This window comes from Antedon bifida, chromosome 3, assembly GCF_963402885.1.
Source record: "Antedon bifida chromosome 3, ecAntBifi1.1, whole genome shotgun sequence".
In the NCBI taxonomy this organism is placed as follows: Eukaryota; Metazoa; Echinodermata; class Crinoidea; order Comatulida; family Antedonidae; genus Antedon; species Antedon bifida.
This window is the reverse complement of record NC_136228.1, coordinates 15,060,810-15,079,025: the sequence shown is the minus strand read 5'-3', so window position 1 is coordinate 15,079,025 and position 18,216 is coordinate 15,060,810. Positions and strand designations below refer to the sequence as shown.

Sequence of the window (18,216 nt, the reverse complement as noted above, 5' to 3'; positions counted from 1 at the left end):
TATAGATAATATTGATTGAATCGTACAGTTTTGAAATTGTATTTTTTTTATTACTTTATTATTTTGTCATGTTTATATTGTAGACAATAATAGTTTTTATGTAGTAAATAAATGATATTTAAAAGCAATTTTAAACCCCATTTTTAAATGCCTCAGTCTAAAGGAAATGTTTCTGTAAATGTATATAACATGATTGCATGGCCAAGGTCATTGCCAACATTTTTCCGTGGTACTGATATCAAATTTTATTTTTAAATTTGTTTGGAGGATTGTGGGTCACATGATATTTAATAGACATTTACTATTAAACTTTTATGTCAGATTGCATATTCTTATGTAATACTCAGTGACGATAGGCTTTTTACTGTGCATTCGAAAATCAACTGTATTGTCACACTGTCTATAATTATTCTACTCCACTTCCATTGCTGCCTTCTGAAATAGTTTAGGCCTTTATGTTTATCATAGTATATGAATGTTTATGAGTGGAATGGTACAAATAATTACATGGGGTGAAATATGAAGGACTATATAAAAATAAATAGAACAACATTTTGATCTTTCAACGAATTAAATTATTTGTTCTACTGCACGAATATAAAATTTCATTGTTTGTCTGACTGCACACCTACTTTTAACAAGAGGCTATGCCATTGAAAAGGCAGAACTCTAATTTTAGACAGGGGTAATTTAAAACAATTATAGGCAGTGCACAATATAGGTTAATGAAACTTGATCAACAACAGTCTCTTGACGTGGTTGTTCACCGTGTAACAAAAATGAAATTGCAGTACTCTCGCACATATAACCACTTTGCACTCTTGATGACTTCATTAGGAGAGCAATAGAACATTAAAACATTTATTTTTTACATGCGTTTCCAGGACTTTTTTTAGGACAGTCAAAATAGAGTACAACACATGTAGTTGGTTCTGCATCAGGCTATTAATTCTTACTAAATTTTATTCTCATATAATACCTTCACAATGTAGAACAGGAGTTTTAAACAATTTCAAGTTCATCTACTTTGTGTGTATCAATCTATACAAAGTTGTTACACTGGAAAGTATACAAGTCAAAATCCAGTTACCTAACTTTTCCTTTATTTGTTATTTTCTGTTTTGTTTATATGAAAGCCTTTATTATATATGAGGGTCCATATACAGTTTGAAATAATATTTGTTCATATGTTGTCAGAAGGCCTTTAAGAATATTAATCAGTCACTATTTAAATATTTTTGCAGATGTTCATGACACTACAAGCACTATACATAGTTGTATTTGATCTCAGTAAACCATTGGATGATCTTGCTACTTTCATTGATTCAACTAGAGTAAGTATTTCTAGAGCATGGCAACAGTAAGGCATTGTGATTGAACAAGTCTTCTAATTTATAAGAACAGTTTGACTATTATAAAAGATTTGATATTTCATACCTTCCAGATAAGGTTTTTAAAAACTAAGCATTTCAAGTTTAACTGTGGTTAATTGTTCTGTAATTCTTTTTCAGAGGAAATTTCAACATCATTGGACCAATCTCCAGTTCATATTATCTTACATCCTGTCAGTTTATTCTCATAGTCGTATTGTGGAAGAAGATGAAGAGAATGAAGTTCACAAACCAACTATCCTTATTGTGGGAACACATAAGGGTAAGCTTGGTGAGACTGAAGAACAACAAAATGATGAGGTTAATACTTCTTTTTTTTTTCTACATTATTAAAGATAGCGACAACCAAAGATACATCGCTGCTCTAAAAGTAAATGTAAAAAAAATTAGAGTACATATTTATTACTTAAGCCATCACATAAAAAGTTTTTGAATCTTGCTTAAAATAAATTACAGAATTGACACATTAATAATAATATAGATGTAAATCTTTATTTACAAACAGGCAGAAAAGGTGTTTGAACAGATTCAAGATGTGCTGAAAACAAAACCATATGGAAAACATGTGTACCAATATTTTGCCATTGAAAACAGCCAAGAAACGACAGATAAGAGCTTTAGTGATCTCAAACAAGTTATTGATGACCTTATGAAAGCTTTAGAAAAGGAAATTCCTTTAAAGTGGATGCGTTTTCGATGTGGACTAGATGATCTAAGGAGAGAAAAACAGCCCTCTTTTTCCTTGTGTTCTTTAGAAGAGGTAAATGTTATTTTTTATCATTCTTCAAAACATTTTTGGAAATAGTATTGTATAGAATAAACACTTTCAGTCAGAAAGTCACAAGTATTTATCAAGTATCTATTAAAAAAAAAAGTCTAAATATAATTTAAAAAATGATCTTTATACTGGAATTTGTCATAACCAATTAAATAACAATATTCAAGATAATATTGTCATCTTGTTGCCATTGTTTTATTTCTAAATTGTTACTAAATACTGACCTAATAAGCGAAAAAATTGCTGATAATTGCTTGGGTTTTTTTTTTTGTGCCACTATCGAATAACATTGTTTTTAAGTATAAAACATGCACAAAAATTTAATAAAAGTACACTTTGTATAATTATTTATTATTACATAAATTATTATATGAATTTTAGCATTTACCTAAATACTAAAATTATCCTCCCTTAACCGAGTTAGTATGTAATACTGTATACTCAAAACAATGCCGGTATGATTTCTTATTTTAAAGGGTAATGCTGGCAATATGTATTGTCAGCCAGAACATCTGGATATACCCCTGTGAGAATGATCGCTGTTTTTGTGTCCATGTCTTGCTATGCAAGAGTGTGATATTTTTTAGTCAATTCAGACATTGTTTCTATACTATTGTATCATACTGCAAAGAGGAGTATACTAGATTCCTGTCAAGACAGTGAATGGATACATGTCGGAAACAATTCTTGCATGAACACTTCTCATTGCCGGTGTATAATAAAAATAATATTCATAATGTGTGCTTTATATAAATCTATTTTGTCACCTAATAATATAAAACTGCAAAAAAAGTGAGCCAATCCTTTGATATTCAACATGTCAAACTTTATTTGTTTATGCTTAAAGTTAACATATATTGTATCAAACTTCTTAGTGAACCCTTTTGTTTATTTTGGTAACATTTATTTATATTCACTACACTGGATTACCAAAAAGTGTTATTTATTCAAACAATTTATGCTGTTAAAGACAAAAATAATGTTGCTAATAAATATATACCTACATTTTTTAATCTGATCACTAATTTTTAAAGCTCAAACCGCTGGCAAGTAATAATGGTATTGTTGACAAAAAAACCAAATCAGTTCTGCTTATAAACTTGCATGATCATGGTGAAATTGTTTACATGCCTGACAACGAATTACTAAGCAATAAAGCAGTGTTAGATCCAATGAGACTGGTTGAAATTGTTACTACATTTGTAACTGTGGTTCCCTCAAAAAAACATGTAAGTAGACTCATGTAATGTCTTGCATTTGAAAAACGTGTTGCAGTAACATAGTTACTCCTGTTCTGTGTTAAATTTCTTGCTTAAGATGTATTTAGTATGCTGCAAGTGACTGTAATTTTGTTTTAAATTTTAAAGAAAATAAAGCTTTAATTATGTTACTTTCATTGTATTATAATTGAAAAAGTAAAAAGCACAGCAACAAACTACTGTAATTTCACAACGATAATACTGCATTATAAAAGTTTACTATATTTGTTTACTATTTACAACATCCTTCCTGTATCCCTCTTGATTCCATACTGCTACTCTGTAATAAAAACACAAAATATCAATTTTTTTTAGTTCGGTATGTTTAATGAATCTTTTGATAAGCTTGACAAGGGCATACTGGAAGAAAAGTTGTTGCGAAAATTATGGAGAGATAGTAATGTTGACAAAGGAAAGAATTTTGAGTTCCTTGTAGCACTGATGATTCAATTAGGTTTCATTTGTGAGAGAAAGACAACCAGCAGCCAAGATAGGGCAAGTACATCTACAGTAGGTTTTGTTGAGTTATCTTTTCTAACATAACATAAAAAATATTTTTTATATGATACATAATTGGTGAAATTTTACATAAAATTTCAAAATATTTGTAGGGTTATGACATATTTTGGTTAAACTTTCGGCTGAAGATGTTTTTAACATGTACAGGAAATGATCTTCATTTTCTTATTAAAAGAAATCTAAATGACATTTTACAAATCAACAATTTCAGAAATCTGTTGTAAAGAGATCGTTTTATGTGCCACTACGCCTTGCTTTCAAGACGTCAAGTGAAGTGAAACCAGTGCCTGATAATTCACAATCTATCAGTATCTATTACGACTTTAAGGGATATCTGCCAGACGTGTTGTTTCCATATTTAATTATTGAATTCCTTAACAAATTTCAAAAGGAAGGAGTTGACCCAATCCTGTCATGTAATTATGCATTACTTTACTTGGACCAAGATCATGATGTGACTTTATCTCTTGTCAAATTCATAACTATGAAGGATGAGAGAAAGTTCTTGTTAAAGGTAATAAATAATCTCTATAATGAACGTTCAATAAATATCACTAAATTATGAAAGTTAAATGTTGTTGCTTTAGTCTTTCCCTGATCTGTCATGTCAGAATTTACTTTGAATGCATATAAAACTAAATTTGGATAACAAAACATCACATCTATTTTTACTTTCTAGATGGCTATTAAAAGAACAGATTCTTTTGACGAAACGAGTAATGAGGAACCTTCAGCTGAAGCATGTAAATTGGTATGTTATGTTACCAGTTATATTATGTATCTGTTTGGAGGTAGTTTATGAAAATACACGTAGAAAGTTTTCTCCTCAATTTTTTGTCAGGTTTGCTTGATGTCTGAAAATGTCTGCATATATACAATGAATACTGATTTATCAAACCAATTACAAATTACTTTCCAACATTGCCTTGTATAGTATAGTGATGAATGTTTACGAGTTGGATGGTAAGAATATTTCATGAGTTGAAAAATTGACTGCACTATATTTAACGAAGCAGAGAGCCAAGTTGAAAATAGAGTAGTCAATGAATATTCATAATTATTCTCTCCATTCAACGAAAACAAAACATTCATTATGTGTTTTATAACACACCTATTGTTTATTAAATTTATGAATAGTAAATAATTAACGAATGTTAGGCCCGGGAAGCTAGGTCATTAAAAAAGGCGGTGATCCAAATTACATCCATGTTTTCTTTATTTTTGTAATTGAATTGTAAGTAATTTTAATGTGTACTGCCTATTAAAAGATTTATTCCCAATAAAGTTCTCAGATTTACACCATAAATCTGAAAACATTGCCTGCCTCAAATTACATAAAATGTCTTACATTGTGAGCTACTGCATCGTTGATGCTTTCATATTTGTTGATGTATGTCTTAAATTTATCAACATTAAATTTATATCTTTAGGTTTTGTCAACAGTTGAGAAGTCATTCGAGCAATCTAAAGATGGCGGTAGAAGGGGGATTCCATTCAAGAGATGCATTCCTTGTCGGTGTAGTGATCAATTAGACAAGAAGCATTTTCAAATTCTTGAAGATTTCAAATGCAGGAAGTTAACGTGCACAAAAACTGGCAAGTCTGTTACAATGGATGTCACATGTTACAAGCGGTTGTTTGGATGTAAGAGTCATTAAATTTATTTATTTTTATTAAGTACATTTTCATTAATACACTACTTTCTTCATGAAGGACTCTCACTCATCCCTACAGCACAGGAAACTGAAAAACAAAAGGCTATTTCTGTTCTATAAACAATGTGTGACCTATTTCTGCAAAAAAGTGACATGTTTAAATAATTATAGAATAGAGAAAGAGGATACTTTATCTTATTTGAAAATAGACATATTTGATAATACTCTTCCAGTAGTAGTACAATACTATAAACATTTTCCTAATTAGTAAATGTACATCTCATTTTAATCATTTTTAGGCAGTGATGATAAGGACCAAAATGAAGGCACATCATCCAGTCACCAATCTCAGCCAAGAGAAGGTAAGTTACTAGTAGATAAAGATTATGATATGAGAAAGTCTCTCAATCTTACAACTTTACTTCCTTTATGAAAACACATGGTGTACTGGTAAACTGACTTTACTAGTGTTTATTTGCACTCTATGCAAACCTTAAAACTTAAACTTCCTTTATAGAAACACATGGTATATACGCCTAACCTGACTTTACTAGTGTTTATTTGCACTCTATGCAAACCTTTAAACAATACAATCATATATTATAGTGATGATGATATGATACTGACAAAGAAATTGATGTTTAAATGATGAATTTCTAGGATTATATTATTATATAATAAAAAGAATAATACTAATTATTAACATAAGATAACAAAATAATGGGAATGGTATTTAGTTTTCTAAAGCTGATTGTAATGTTATGCATGTAGAACATTATTTTTTTTTTTAAACAAGCGAGACAAGGTAGTTAATTTTCCATAATTTATTTTAACATTTTATCAGGTGATTATTTGATCACACCTATGGTCAAAAACGTTTGTGATCACATTTTAAAATAAACTACCTTGTATGTACTTTTTTTTGGATATTACATATTTTCCTATGCAGCAGCATCATTTATATATTATTTCATAATATTGGAACTTTTCTTCAACCAAATAGATTTCTCAGAGGATGATTTTAAACAGTTGATTGCAGACTTTGCAAAATGGTTTGATGACCGTGGACTCCTTAACAGGCTACAAGTTCTATTCATAGAAATAGTAGACGACATTGAAACAGTGAAAAGGGTTACCAATACAACTGAACTGTTAGCTCTTTTATCTGCGAATGGGCGATTGAGTCAAACAAATCTGTCTGTACTGTATGATGCAATAAAAGTAACTGGACAATTTGGCTTTCAGTCGGTCATTAAAGAAAAGCTTCGTCCTTTCAAGAATATCAAGAAGCGTAAGGTAGCATCATTTTCACCACACACAAAAAAGATTTTTAATTTGGGAAAAAGTCTTAGTGATTCAGATAAAGAAGCTCTAGATGGACGATACAACTTCCCTGTTGTTAAGAAGTATGAAGACAGCTGGAGTTTGATTTTGGATTTTGTTCCTCGAGGGTTGCTGAGTGAAGACAAAATAGATGAGGTGTTGATGAAAAGAAATCAAGATGACGTTTAGTTCACCATTAGTGCAATAAACAATGAACTGCAATAACAAAAAGAAATTATAACAATAATAGTTATTTAAGGATCACTTTGACTTTATTTCACACTTCACATGGCTTATTGCAGCTAATGAGACTGGTTTTTTTTGTGGAAATGTTTAATCACTAGAAACTTTTCGAATTGAGCTGTCATTTCTTTAACGGTATAATTGTAATATTATTATATATAATATTATTCTAATACTGCAATGCAAGTTTGTTCGCTATTTTTCTATCTTGAATGAGCAGCCTTTTCTTTAGCAATATAATGTATATGCATTGTACCTCAGTGTATGTATTGTAATACCACAATGCAAGTAGTACACTATAGTCTGAGCAATGAGCAGCCATTTATTTGTCAATGTAATGTTAGCGTGTCATACCTCAGTGTATGTATTGTAATACCACAATGCAGGTAGTACACTAATAGTTGAATGAGCAGCCGTTTATTTGTCAATGTAATGTTAGCGTGTCATACTTCAGAGTATGTATTGTAATACCACAATGCAGGTTGTACACTATAGTTAAATGAGCAGCCGTTTATTTGTCAATGTAATGTTAGCGTGTCATACCTCAGTGTATGTATTTTAATACCACAATGCAGGTTGTACACTAATAGTTGAATGAGCAGCCGTTTATTTGTCAATGTAATGTTAGCGTGTCATACCTTAGTGTATGTTTTGTAATACCACAATGCAGGTAGTATGCTATAGTTAAATGAGCAGCCGTTTATTTGTCAATGTAATGTTAGCGTGTCATACTTCAGTGTATGTATTGTAATACCGCAATGCAGGTTGTACACTATAGTTAAATGAGCAGCCGTTTATTTGTCAATGTAATGTTAGCGTGTCATACTTCAGTGTATGTATTATAATACCACAATGCAGATTGTACACTAATAGTTGAATGAGCAGCCGTTTATTTGTCAATGTAATGTTAGCGTGTCATACCTCAGTGTATGTATTGTAATACCACAATGCAGGTAGTGCACTAATAGTTGAATGAGCAGCCGTTTATTTGTCAATGTAATGTTAGCGTGTCATACCTCAGTGTATGTATTGTAATACCACAATGCAGGTAGTGCACTAATAGTTAAATGAGCAGCTTTTTATTTGTTAATGTTATGTTAGCATGTCATACCTCAGTGTATGTATTGTAATACCACAATGCAGGTTGTACGCTAATAGTTAAATGAGCAGCTTTTTATTTGTTAATGTAATGTTAGCGTGTCAAACCTCAGTGTATGTATTGTAATATCACAATGCAGGTAGTACACTAATAGTTGAATGAGCAGCCGTTTATTTGTTAATGTAATGTCAGCGTGTCATACCACAGTGTATGTATTGTAATACCACAATACACTAATAGTTGAATGAGCAGCCGTTTATTTGTTAATGTAATGTTAGCGTGTCATACCTTAGTGTATGTTTTGTAATACCACAATGCAGGTAGTACACTAATAGTTGAATGAGCAGCCGTTTATTTGTCAATGTTATGTTAGCGTGTCATACCTCAGTGTATGTATTGTAATACCACAATGCAGGTAGTACACTAATAGTTGAATGAGCACCCGTTTATTTGTCAATGTAATGTTAGAGTGTCATACCTCAGTGTATGTATTGTAATACCGCAATAGGTTGTACACTAATAGTTGAATGAGCAGCCGTTTATTTGTCAATGTAATGTTAGCGTGTCATACCTCAGTGTATGTATTATAATACCACAATGCAGGTTGTACACTATAGTTAAATGAGCAGCTGTTTATTTGTCAATGTAATGTTAGCGTGTCATACCTCAGTGTATGTATTGTAATACCACAATGCAGGTTGTACACTAATAGTTGAATGAGCAGCCGTTTATTTGTCAATGTAATGTTAGAGTGTCATACCTCAGTGTATGTATTGTAATATCACAATGCAGGTAGTATGCTATAGTCTATCTTGTATGAGCAGCCGTTTATTTGTCAATGTAATGTTAGCGTGTCATACCTCAGTGTATGCATAATACCACAATGCAGGTAGTATGCTGTAGTCTATCTTGTATGAGCAGCCATTTATTTGTCAATGTAGTGTTAGCGTGTCGTAGCTCATTGTATGTACAGATACAGTATTACTACTATACATATTTTATGCGATTATTTCTGACATGACAAAATTAAAGCTTTGCTTAATACTGCTTTTTTTTATTGGTTTCCATTTTATATTAATTTAGTATTTGTTTGTTTAAATGAATTTGAATAACATTAGCTATGTATTTCTTTAATTGCCCTTAACATTATTTGGGAAATTGTTTCTAAATGAAAACAAACTAACTGCATAAAACCATAATGTAATTAAGAATTCATTTTATGTTTACAACTTCAACATTTCAATTTTGCATAAATGACCCACCCTTTATACCTGTCTAGTGAGTAGCTCAACATTTAAAAGTTTATTTGGTTTAAATGCAGTTTATTTATTTGTTGACCTTTCTCCTTTGAATCAGTGACACAAAAAGTGTTGCAGTCAAGTTTAAAAACAAACAGAAATATGAAATTAAACAATGAAAAGGGAAAAGAAATTGGAAGTTCCTCATAAGTAAAAAATGTTAAAAATTAAAGCTAATCAGAAGAAAATTACTTAAGTAACTTTATTAATATGACAAAAATGACTTTAAGTAATTTTATTATAATAACATTACTGGAATATTTAGAAGCAGCAATACAAGCAATTATTGGGATTTGTTTATTTTAATTATTTTCATTTTACATAAAGCATAGAGATATTAAAACTATATATAATAGTTCACTATAATATCTCTATACATAAAGTGATAAAGCTGTGAGTTTTTCTTGTCAGAGAATAATAAAGAGTCTCTGCTATTTTGTATACATTTGTACATTACAGTGATAAGATGAAAATTGTAACAATAAATAATTTATATTTTGATTCATTTTATCAGTCATGTATTTTGTGTGTATAGCAATATAAAGGATTATTTGTGTGTGGTACACTGTCTGCTACATTGATTTGTAACTAAAATACAGTCAACTCTCCAACCAGAACATTCATGAAAACTCTTAACAAGACCATTTTAAAGACCAGAATTCCGTTCTTGCTTTTATAAAATGTTTTTAAGAAATCATGCTTTTTAGCTTGGATGAAGTGTGTCTTGCTTCGTAAGGAGCATTGGCTCTATACTTTAATTGATATAATAGGTGTTACGTTACCAGTTTTGTCTAGAATAAAAATTTTTTTGTTTTCTTATTTTGCAATTATACATTTTCAGCCTTAAAGTTGCATACGTTGTAATCATGTACTGTAATAAGGATAAAATAATAGGTTTCTAATCGGCTAGGAATGGTATGATAGACGGATTTGTTATAATTGCTTTATTTAAGTATTAATTCTTTTTGTTCTACCCATAATACAAATATAAAATAAATCAATGCAAAATTTTGAGTAATAAGACTTATAAAAAATAGAGAGAAAAAATAGAGAGGTAAAATACGCTGGAACTGGAATCTTACTGGAGGCTTACTTGTCTTGTAATCAAATTAATTTGTGTTATGTATATTGGAAAACAAAACAGGAGATAGAAGCACAAAATCAAATGTAAAATTGAAAATTACTCGACTTTATAAAAGAAAGATTATTTTGGAAGAGGTGATGTATTATTATTATCATTAATGTTTGATAAGAAATGTAGGCCTATTACAATTTATAGCAATACAATATTTGTATCCATTTTACCATGGAGAAATAATCTTATTAACCCGGAGTTTCCCCTTGATTAGCTTTTTTGATGTTACTGCGACTGTGGCCAATGCTCTCCGATTTTGACATGGACCTATTCTAATTTATAGGTCCATGATTTTAGGATTTTAGAGATAAACATTGATTGCGCCCTCAATAAAGTATAATTTCAAAAAACATACCACCAACATCATAACACACGTCGTGTGTGTGTACTGAAAACGGATTACGGTCGAAGCGGCCGCCAACCAAAGCGGCCGCTAGTTCAATAACGGCAATTTGTATGGCACGCCGTGTGCTCTTTGATTGTCGTTGGTTTGTAATCTTTGATTGTCATTGTTTCGACAGGTTTTCTTTACTCGGACGTAAATAACAATCTACATTATTGTAATGTAATTTATTCTCTTTATTTTACAGATTGAATGTGATACGTTCTTTTAAACGAAATGGCGAATCGATGATTAGCCTACTTATTTTAACTAAATGATTTTAAATAAATGATATATATGTTTAATAATAAAGTCAATAACATTCATTGTGGTGTTTGTATTGTATATTAATATAATATATAATAAGCCAATTATTAAGAATTATATACATTTTTTCAATAAAGTATATCACAATATATAGTTTTGTTATTGTATATTAATTAATCAGTAAAGTAACTATACTATAGTAGTGTTCATAATTTGTTAACTTCTTTCTAATTTTTTTTACAATATACATGATTTTATACCTTCAGATATATAAATCAATTTAAAATGAGTTTTAAATACTAATATAAGATGCAAGTGTCTGTACGGTACGGTAATTAATTACGCGAATTTTTGCTAATAACTCGACTGGCGGCCAGCAATAGTCCTGTAGAAGGTGCGCGTTCCTCTGGCGTTTTCGTCCCCACGTGGCTTTATTGAAAACACAAACAATGTATTACAATGGAATAACACTTAATGTAGAACACACCCTATTACTAATAATAAAAACCAAGATTCGATAGTATGTAAATGGGATATAAAGATTCGACAATACCGTACGTAAATTATTAACGCAATACTGTATAACGATTCGATAGTAGGTAAATGAGATATAAAGATTCGGCAATACCGTACGTAAATTATTATTGCAATACTGTATAAAGATTCGATAGTAGGTAAACGAGATATAAAGATTCGGCAATACCGTACGCAAACTATTATTAATACAATATTGTATAATAACGATTCAATAGTATGTAAATGATATATAAAGATTCGACAATACCGTACGTAAATTATTAATGCAATACTGTATAACGATTCAATAGTATGTAAATGAGATATAAAGATTCGGCAATACCGTACGTAAATTATTAATGCAATACTGTATAACGATTCAATAGTATGTAAATGAGATATAAAGATTCGGCAATACCGTACGTAAATTATTAATGCAATACTGTACAACGATTCAATAGTATGTAAATGAGATATAAAGATTCGGCAATACCGTACGTAAATTATTAATTCAATACTGTATAACGATTCGATAGTATGTAAATGAGATATAAAGATTCGGCAATACCGTACGTAAATTATTAATGCAATACTGTATGAAGATTCGATAGTATGTAAATGAGATATAAAGATTCGGCAATACCGTACGTAAATTATTAATGCAATACTGTATAACGATTCAATAGTATGTAAATGAGATATAAAGATTCGGCAATACGGTACGTAAATTATTAATGCAATACTGTATAACGATTCAATAGTATGTAAATGAGATATAAAGATTCGACAATACCGTACGTAAATTATTAATGCAATACTGTATAACGATTCAATAGTATGTAAATGAGATATAAAGATTCGGCAATACCGTACGTAAATTATTAATGCAATACTGTATAACGATTCAATAGTATGTAAATGAGATATAAAGATTCGGCAATACCGTACGTAAATTATTAATGCAATACTGTATAACGATTCAATAGTATGTAAATGAGATATAAAGATTCGGCAATACCGTACGTAAATTATTAATGCAATACTGTATAACGATTCAATAGTATGTAAATGAGATATAAAGATTCGGCAATACCGTACGTAAATTATTAATGCAATACTGTATAACGATTCAATAGTATGTAAATGAGATATAAAGATTCGACAATACCGTACGTAAATTATTAATGCAATACTGTATAACGATTCAATAGTATGTAAATGAGATATAAAGATTCGGCAATACCGTACGTAAATTATTAATGCAATACTGTATAGATAGTATAGATGACTGTATAGATTCGATAGGAGAGGGTCGAGAAACGTCGTGTCAGTTCAACGTTATATTTTCCCTTCACTACCAATATAATGAGATATACAAAGTTAATTATTAAATGATTCGATAGTATGTAAATATTAAAAATAGAATATAAGATTCGATAGCATGTAAGTTAATATTAAAATACATATAATATATACATTGATTTAACGGCCGGCAAACTTATTATACAACTTGTTATAGAAATATAAAGAAGAGCTGTAACTCAACTCGCTATAGGCCATGTCGTTGACAACAACAATCCAAGATTAAAGCGCACACGGCGTTCCATACAAATGACGATATTATACCCCTTTTACACCGCCGAGCTTATAACAAACCCGGGTCGTGTCCGGATAAATTTCCATTTCACACCTGATTCATTAACCCGGGAATGACACGGGTTTCGTGTATTTACACTGCAAAATACCAACCCGTGTAAATGTTCTAGATCATTCGAAATATCGCCCTCTCACGCACGAAGAGAGACCCTAGTAACGGTCTGCTCATTATACCTCCTACAATGTTGTTTTATGGCAATACACACAAAAATTGAATCTACTCGTGAAGAATAATATCTTGAAATAAAAATGAATAACAAATAACCATAAGTTTAATTTATTGAATGAGCGAATAAACAAAATCAATGTTATCCTAATTTTATGTAAATTAAATACTATAGTGAGCGAGGATAGTAAACAAACGGGTAAAGATACGCTGAGCGTTTTACACCGCAAACACGGGTTCATCCCGGGTGCGTCCCGGGTTGACTTGACGCTGAATACATTCCGCATCACTTTACCCGGGTGATTCAGCGACCCGGGTAACTTTTTACGTCGTTTACACCGGCCTACATTTCCGCATTTTTGCGTCCCGGGTACGACTCGGGTTATACAATTCCGGATCAACTCCGCATTTTTACTGGCGGTGTAAAAGGGGTATTTAAACTGGCGGCCGCTTTGTGGTTGGCGGCCGCTTCGACCATACTCCCTGAAAACAAGTAGATATTTTTCATTAATGTTACAACAACAACGATATTATACGAAATTCTTTAGAATGGCAGATTATATTGTTTGATCATCATGGTTACACCTATCTAGGCCTAGGCTAGTAGGTAATTCGATATATCTAGGCTAGGCCTAGGCTAGGCCTAGGCCTAGGCTAGTAGTAGTACTATTTAGTAGGTAGTAGGCCTAGAGCTAGGCCCTAGCCTAGTAGCCTAGTACTAGGCCTAGTAGGGCATTGGTGGTTGCCTGTCAGTGTCCGTGTCTGCTGTATCATATGGGTCTGTATGTAGTAGTAGGCCTGCTTAGAGGCTAGTAGTAGTAGCCTATAATATAGAGGCCTGTACAAATACAGATTTGTGCAGTAGGGGGCCTATTTTAAAGTGTGCTCTGACACTGTTGTTAGTGTTATATTATTATTATTAATTTGGCCAGAAGGCCCCTGTCCTGCTTCCCAAGATAACCAGATAATCCACGACCGCGTTTGAAATCGGTCATGTTTCGAATTGGCTGCTTTTCGAATCAGTTAGGTACCCAATATATAATTTATTGATATTCTGGAAAAAATGATAAATTATATAATGATATAAGCCTAGGCCTACATTCCAAAATTTATAAATTTTATAAAATTCATATTAATTTCTCATTTTTGGAGGAATCTTCCCACATTTTTTATGTTTTTAACTTGCTGTATCCCAACACTTAACAGTTGACACAATATAAAGTGGATGTGTAAACAATACGCACCTCGTGAAAAGTGCAGGTAATTGTTTATTGTTGAGTTTGTACGTTACATCCTACCTCATTGCGTCGCAATACTGGAGACCATTACCTGATATACGTAGATTTTAAAGGGGAATCCATGGGCTTTGATCAGTAAAAACACATACGAAGATGAACCAGCTGAAGTAGTCGAAATGTGCAGCTCATAAAATCCGACATGAAAATGACATTGTTAATGATACATAACATTGCCCATGTATTTTGGTCACTGCACCGCTTTTGCACAATTCGAAGTTACGAAAAGAATTCCTTGCTCAAATTGTAAATAATATTGCTGTGTTTTTTAATGAAGTTAAACAACCTAAATAAATTGCGCAAGAAAATCTGTTACACAACCTAATGAGGAACATACATGAAATCCCTATAATCGCACAGCCAACCACTTTACTTTCCAAACATGGTAAATGCTCCTCAACAAGAGGAGTTGTGTGTGATTTGTATGCAAGTCCTGGCTGGGCTATTGCACCATTGGTGACCTTAAAATCTAAAACTTTGGCATTTCTACTATACTAGTGGTACAGTAACTCACTGCCAGTTAGTAATCTACAGTAAGTTCTGCAGACACTGGGCCACGGCAAAGTTTGTATCGTGAAACATTTGAAGTGCCACAGGGTGCCTTGAGGGACTGAAAATATTGGAATCAGTAATTTAAACCAGGCCGTTTTATTGGGTGTTTATATTAGTTGTATATTACAAGTTCCAGTTGATGAAGTAATTGGTGTTAATATACTAAATAACTAGATCTATCAATATCAATCAATATGTTATTACAAAATAGAACAAAAAAAGTAATTACAAGCATTTTTAAATAAATCAGTCTAACTTTAGGCATAATACTGTGCATGTTCACAAGTATTCTATGCATCGAGTACTTTAGTACACTTTGGACATTAACAATTTAATAATTATCATCGTCAAATTGACTTTCCACCTGCATTGAAATTAATATTTTGTCAATTTTTAATTTTCTTTTTTTCTCTAAGTTCATGTCAAGCAATTTCTGTAATTATTTCATACACATCTGTCTAATGAGTGTTCTTTTTGAATTACTTATCCTAATTTAGTAAATGTTAACTTGAGATATTTGGGTAGTCTAGGTTCTAGAATGATCTAATTACTTAATGTTAGTAAAAAGATAACTGGTATAGTAGATCTAATTACTTAATGTTAGTAAAAAGATAACTGGTATAGTAGATCGGAATGCCCAATAATTATAAAATGTATACACACTAGCTTCTATTATGTTGACTCGCGCGAAGGCAGCAATCGTCAGGTTTTTATTCAATCAATGATAATCAGTAATTTACATACATATTTACATGTGTGACTAATCACTACAATTGCCACAATGGCGTTTCATACATATAAAACAAAAATCAAAACGCTGACTGGTGGACTAACATAAAAAAAAAGAGAATAACTACAGACTTGGGGAAAGTCTAATATTTGGGCAACTAATCTTTGTTTAATGGATATGTTGTAATAAAATGGTATTGGTATAAAGATATTCAAAGTTCATCCTATTTATTATCACTTTGGTGTGTACAATATTGACTGACTATTGACAAAGTTTATTATCACTGTTCGTAAATATAACCAAAAAAAATGTACCGAACAGTAATAAACTGCTGTGTGTTCTATTTATTATCCTTGTTGAACATTAGAATACAATGTTAATATTAAATTCATACTGAAGACATTAGTAATACACTTTTTTTTTTTATAAGAAAGCACATTCATCAAATATAATCAGAATGGATGATAAACTGCTGCTGTGTATTGACAAGTTCACTGTATTCATTATCACTGTGCAAATATAATATCTCCATCAGAATTAATGCATCATATCATTAGCATCACTTCCTTTTATCACAATCACTATTATATAAACAATTCAGGCAAAGAACATTAATTCTAAACCGCCCGGTGATATACTGAAATTTTAATTAATTAATTTGAAACGATAAAGATAAGGAAATCTGTGAGAATGAGAAAAAGTCGCCCCAACCGAGACTCGAACTCGGACCGCCTGCTTGATATGCAGATGTCCTAACCATTAGACCACTGGGGCTTTCATGGTATTGTTCGAACTCGATTGGATATCGACTCTTTAACATTCTCGGCGTGGTACGGCGGAACAGCACTAGTCCTCAGTTGTACGCACGCGCACCAGAGATCAAATTGATACGCCCTCATCTTTCAGTATTTTTATTCACGAGGCGGGATCTCCGAAGAGATACTTTTATATATATAAACAATTCAGGCAAAGAACATTAATTCTAAACCGCCCGGTGATATACTGAAATTTTAATTAATTAATTTGAAACGATAAAGATAAGGAAATCTGTGAGAATGAGAAAAAGTCGCCCCAACCGAGACTCAAACTCGGACCGCTATATATACTAAAATAGAGATTGTAGTGTTGTACAACGAAATCTGTGATGTTTAAAAGGTTTGCTAATTGGATTCATTATCTTTATTATCATTGTTGAACATTGAAATACAATGCTTAAATATTAAATCTCTAAGATTATCTGATAACAAATTGTGTAGCAGGAACTCAATAGAATAATTATATAAATTTATTAGTTAGTTTTCTGTATAAATGCACTTATATTGAACTTTTTATCATTATAAATGGTCACATTAGTGTCACATTATCAACATAATCAGTTCCTTTTTACTAATTGGAATCATTAATCATTGCATTATCTTTGTTGAACATTGAAATACAATGGTTATATTAAATCTCTAGTTAAGATTTTTGACAATTGTGTAGCAGAAACTCAATAAAATAGATTACCGGGGTGTTTATTGTTCAGGAGGGTTTTTAGGGGGAGACGTTTATTCAGGGGAGGCATTTATTTTTTTTGGGTGTAATTTGGTAACATGTATAATCAAATAAATACCCCAGATATGAAAAAATACAATATAATTTATATCAAAAACTGATAAACTACACTAAAAATTGTATCAAAATGCTTGGTAAATTGTAGATCATGTCAATCAATGAATTCTACTGCAAATATAAATGTGTTGTAGAACAATATTGTATATATAATGCATGCGGCGGGGCGTTTATTCAAGAAAATAAATACCACAGGGCATTTTTTCAAAATGATGTTCTATTATATGTTTATTTAAAGCATGGCATATATTGGAATAAATATATTAGTTTTCTGTATAAATGCACTTATAATATTGAACTTTTTATCATTATAAATGGTCACATCAGTGTCACATTATCAA

The 18,216-nt window shown here is 31.3% G+C and overlaps 1 protein-coding gene and 1 non-coding gene across 2 annotated transcripts in view; one reads left to right on the top strand and one right to left on the bottom strand.

Moving 5' to 3' along the window:
- LOC144838167 (uncharacterized) overlaps positions 1 to 7,658 on the top strand; it is a 114,458-nt gene extending 106,800 nt beyond the window's left edge. Inside the window, exons 8-17 of the mRNA XM_078693527.1 lie at positions 1,245 to 1,334; positions 1,512 to 1,691; positions 1,897 to 2,151; positions 3,204 to 3,398; positions 3,744 to 3,938; positions 4,159 to 4,461; positions 4,627 to 4,698; positions 5,378 to 5,591; positions 5,902 to 5,964; positions 6,606 to 7,658. Of these exons, the coding sequence (XP_078549653.1) occupies positions 1,245 to 1,334; positions 1,512 to 1,691; positions 1,897 to 2,151; positions 3,204 to 3,398; positions 3,744 to 3,938; positions 4,159 to 4,461; positions 4,627 to 4,698; positions 5,378 to 5,591; positions 5,902 to 5,964; positions 6,606 to 7,114 (2,076 nt within the window). The 3' untranslated portion in view covers positions 7,115 to 7,658. The remainder of the gene's footprint in view (positions 1 to 1,244; positions 1,335 to 1,511; positions 1,692 to 1,896; positions 2,152 to 3,203; positions 3,399 to 3,743; positions 3,939 to 4,158; positions 4,462 to 4,626; positions 4,699 to 5,377; positions 5,592 to 5,901; positions 5,965 to 6,605) is intronic.
- Positions 7,659 to 16,966: 9,308 nt separating this feature from the next.
- Positions 16,967 to 17,038, bottom strand: Trnad-auc (transfer RNA aspartic acid (anticodon AUC)). The gene has a single exon. It is a non-coding gene; the product is annotated as a tRNA-Asp (tRNA).
- Between the last annotated feature and the right edge of the window lie 1,178 nt (positions 17,039 to 18,216).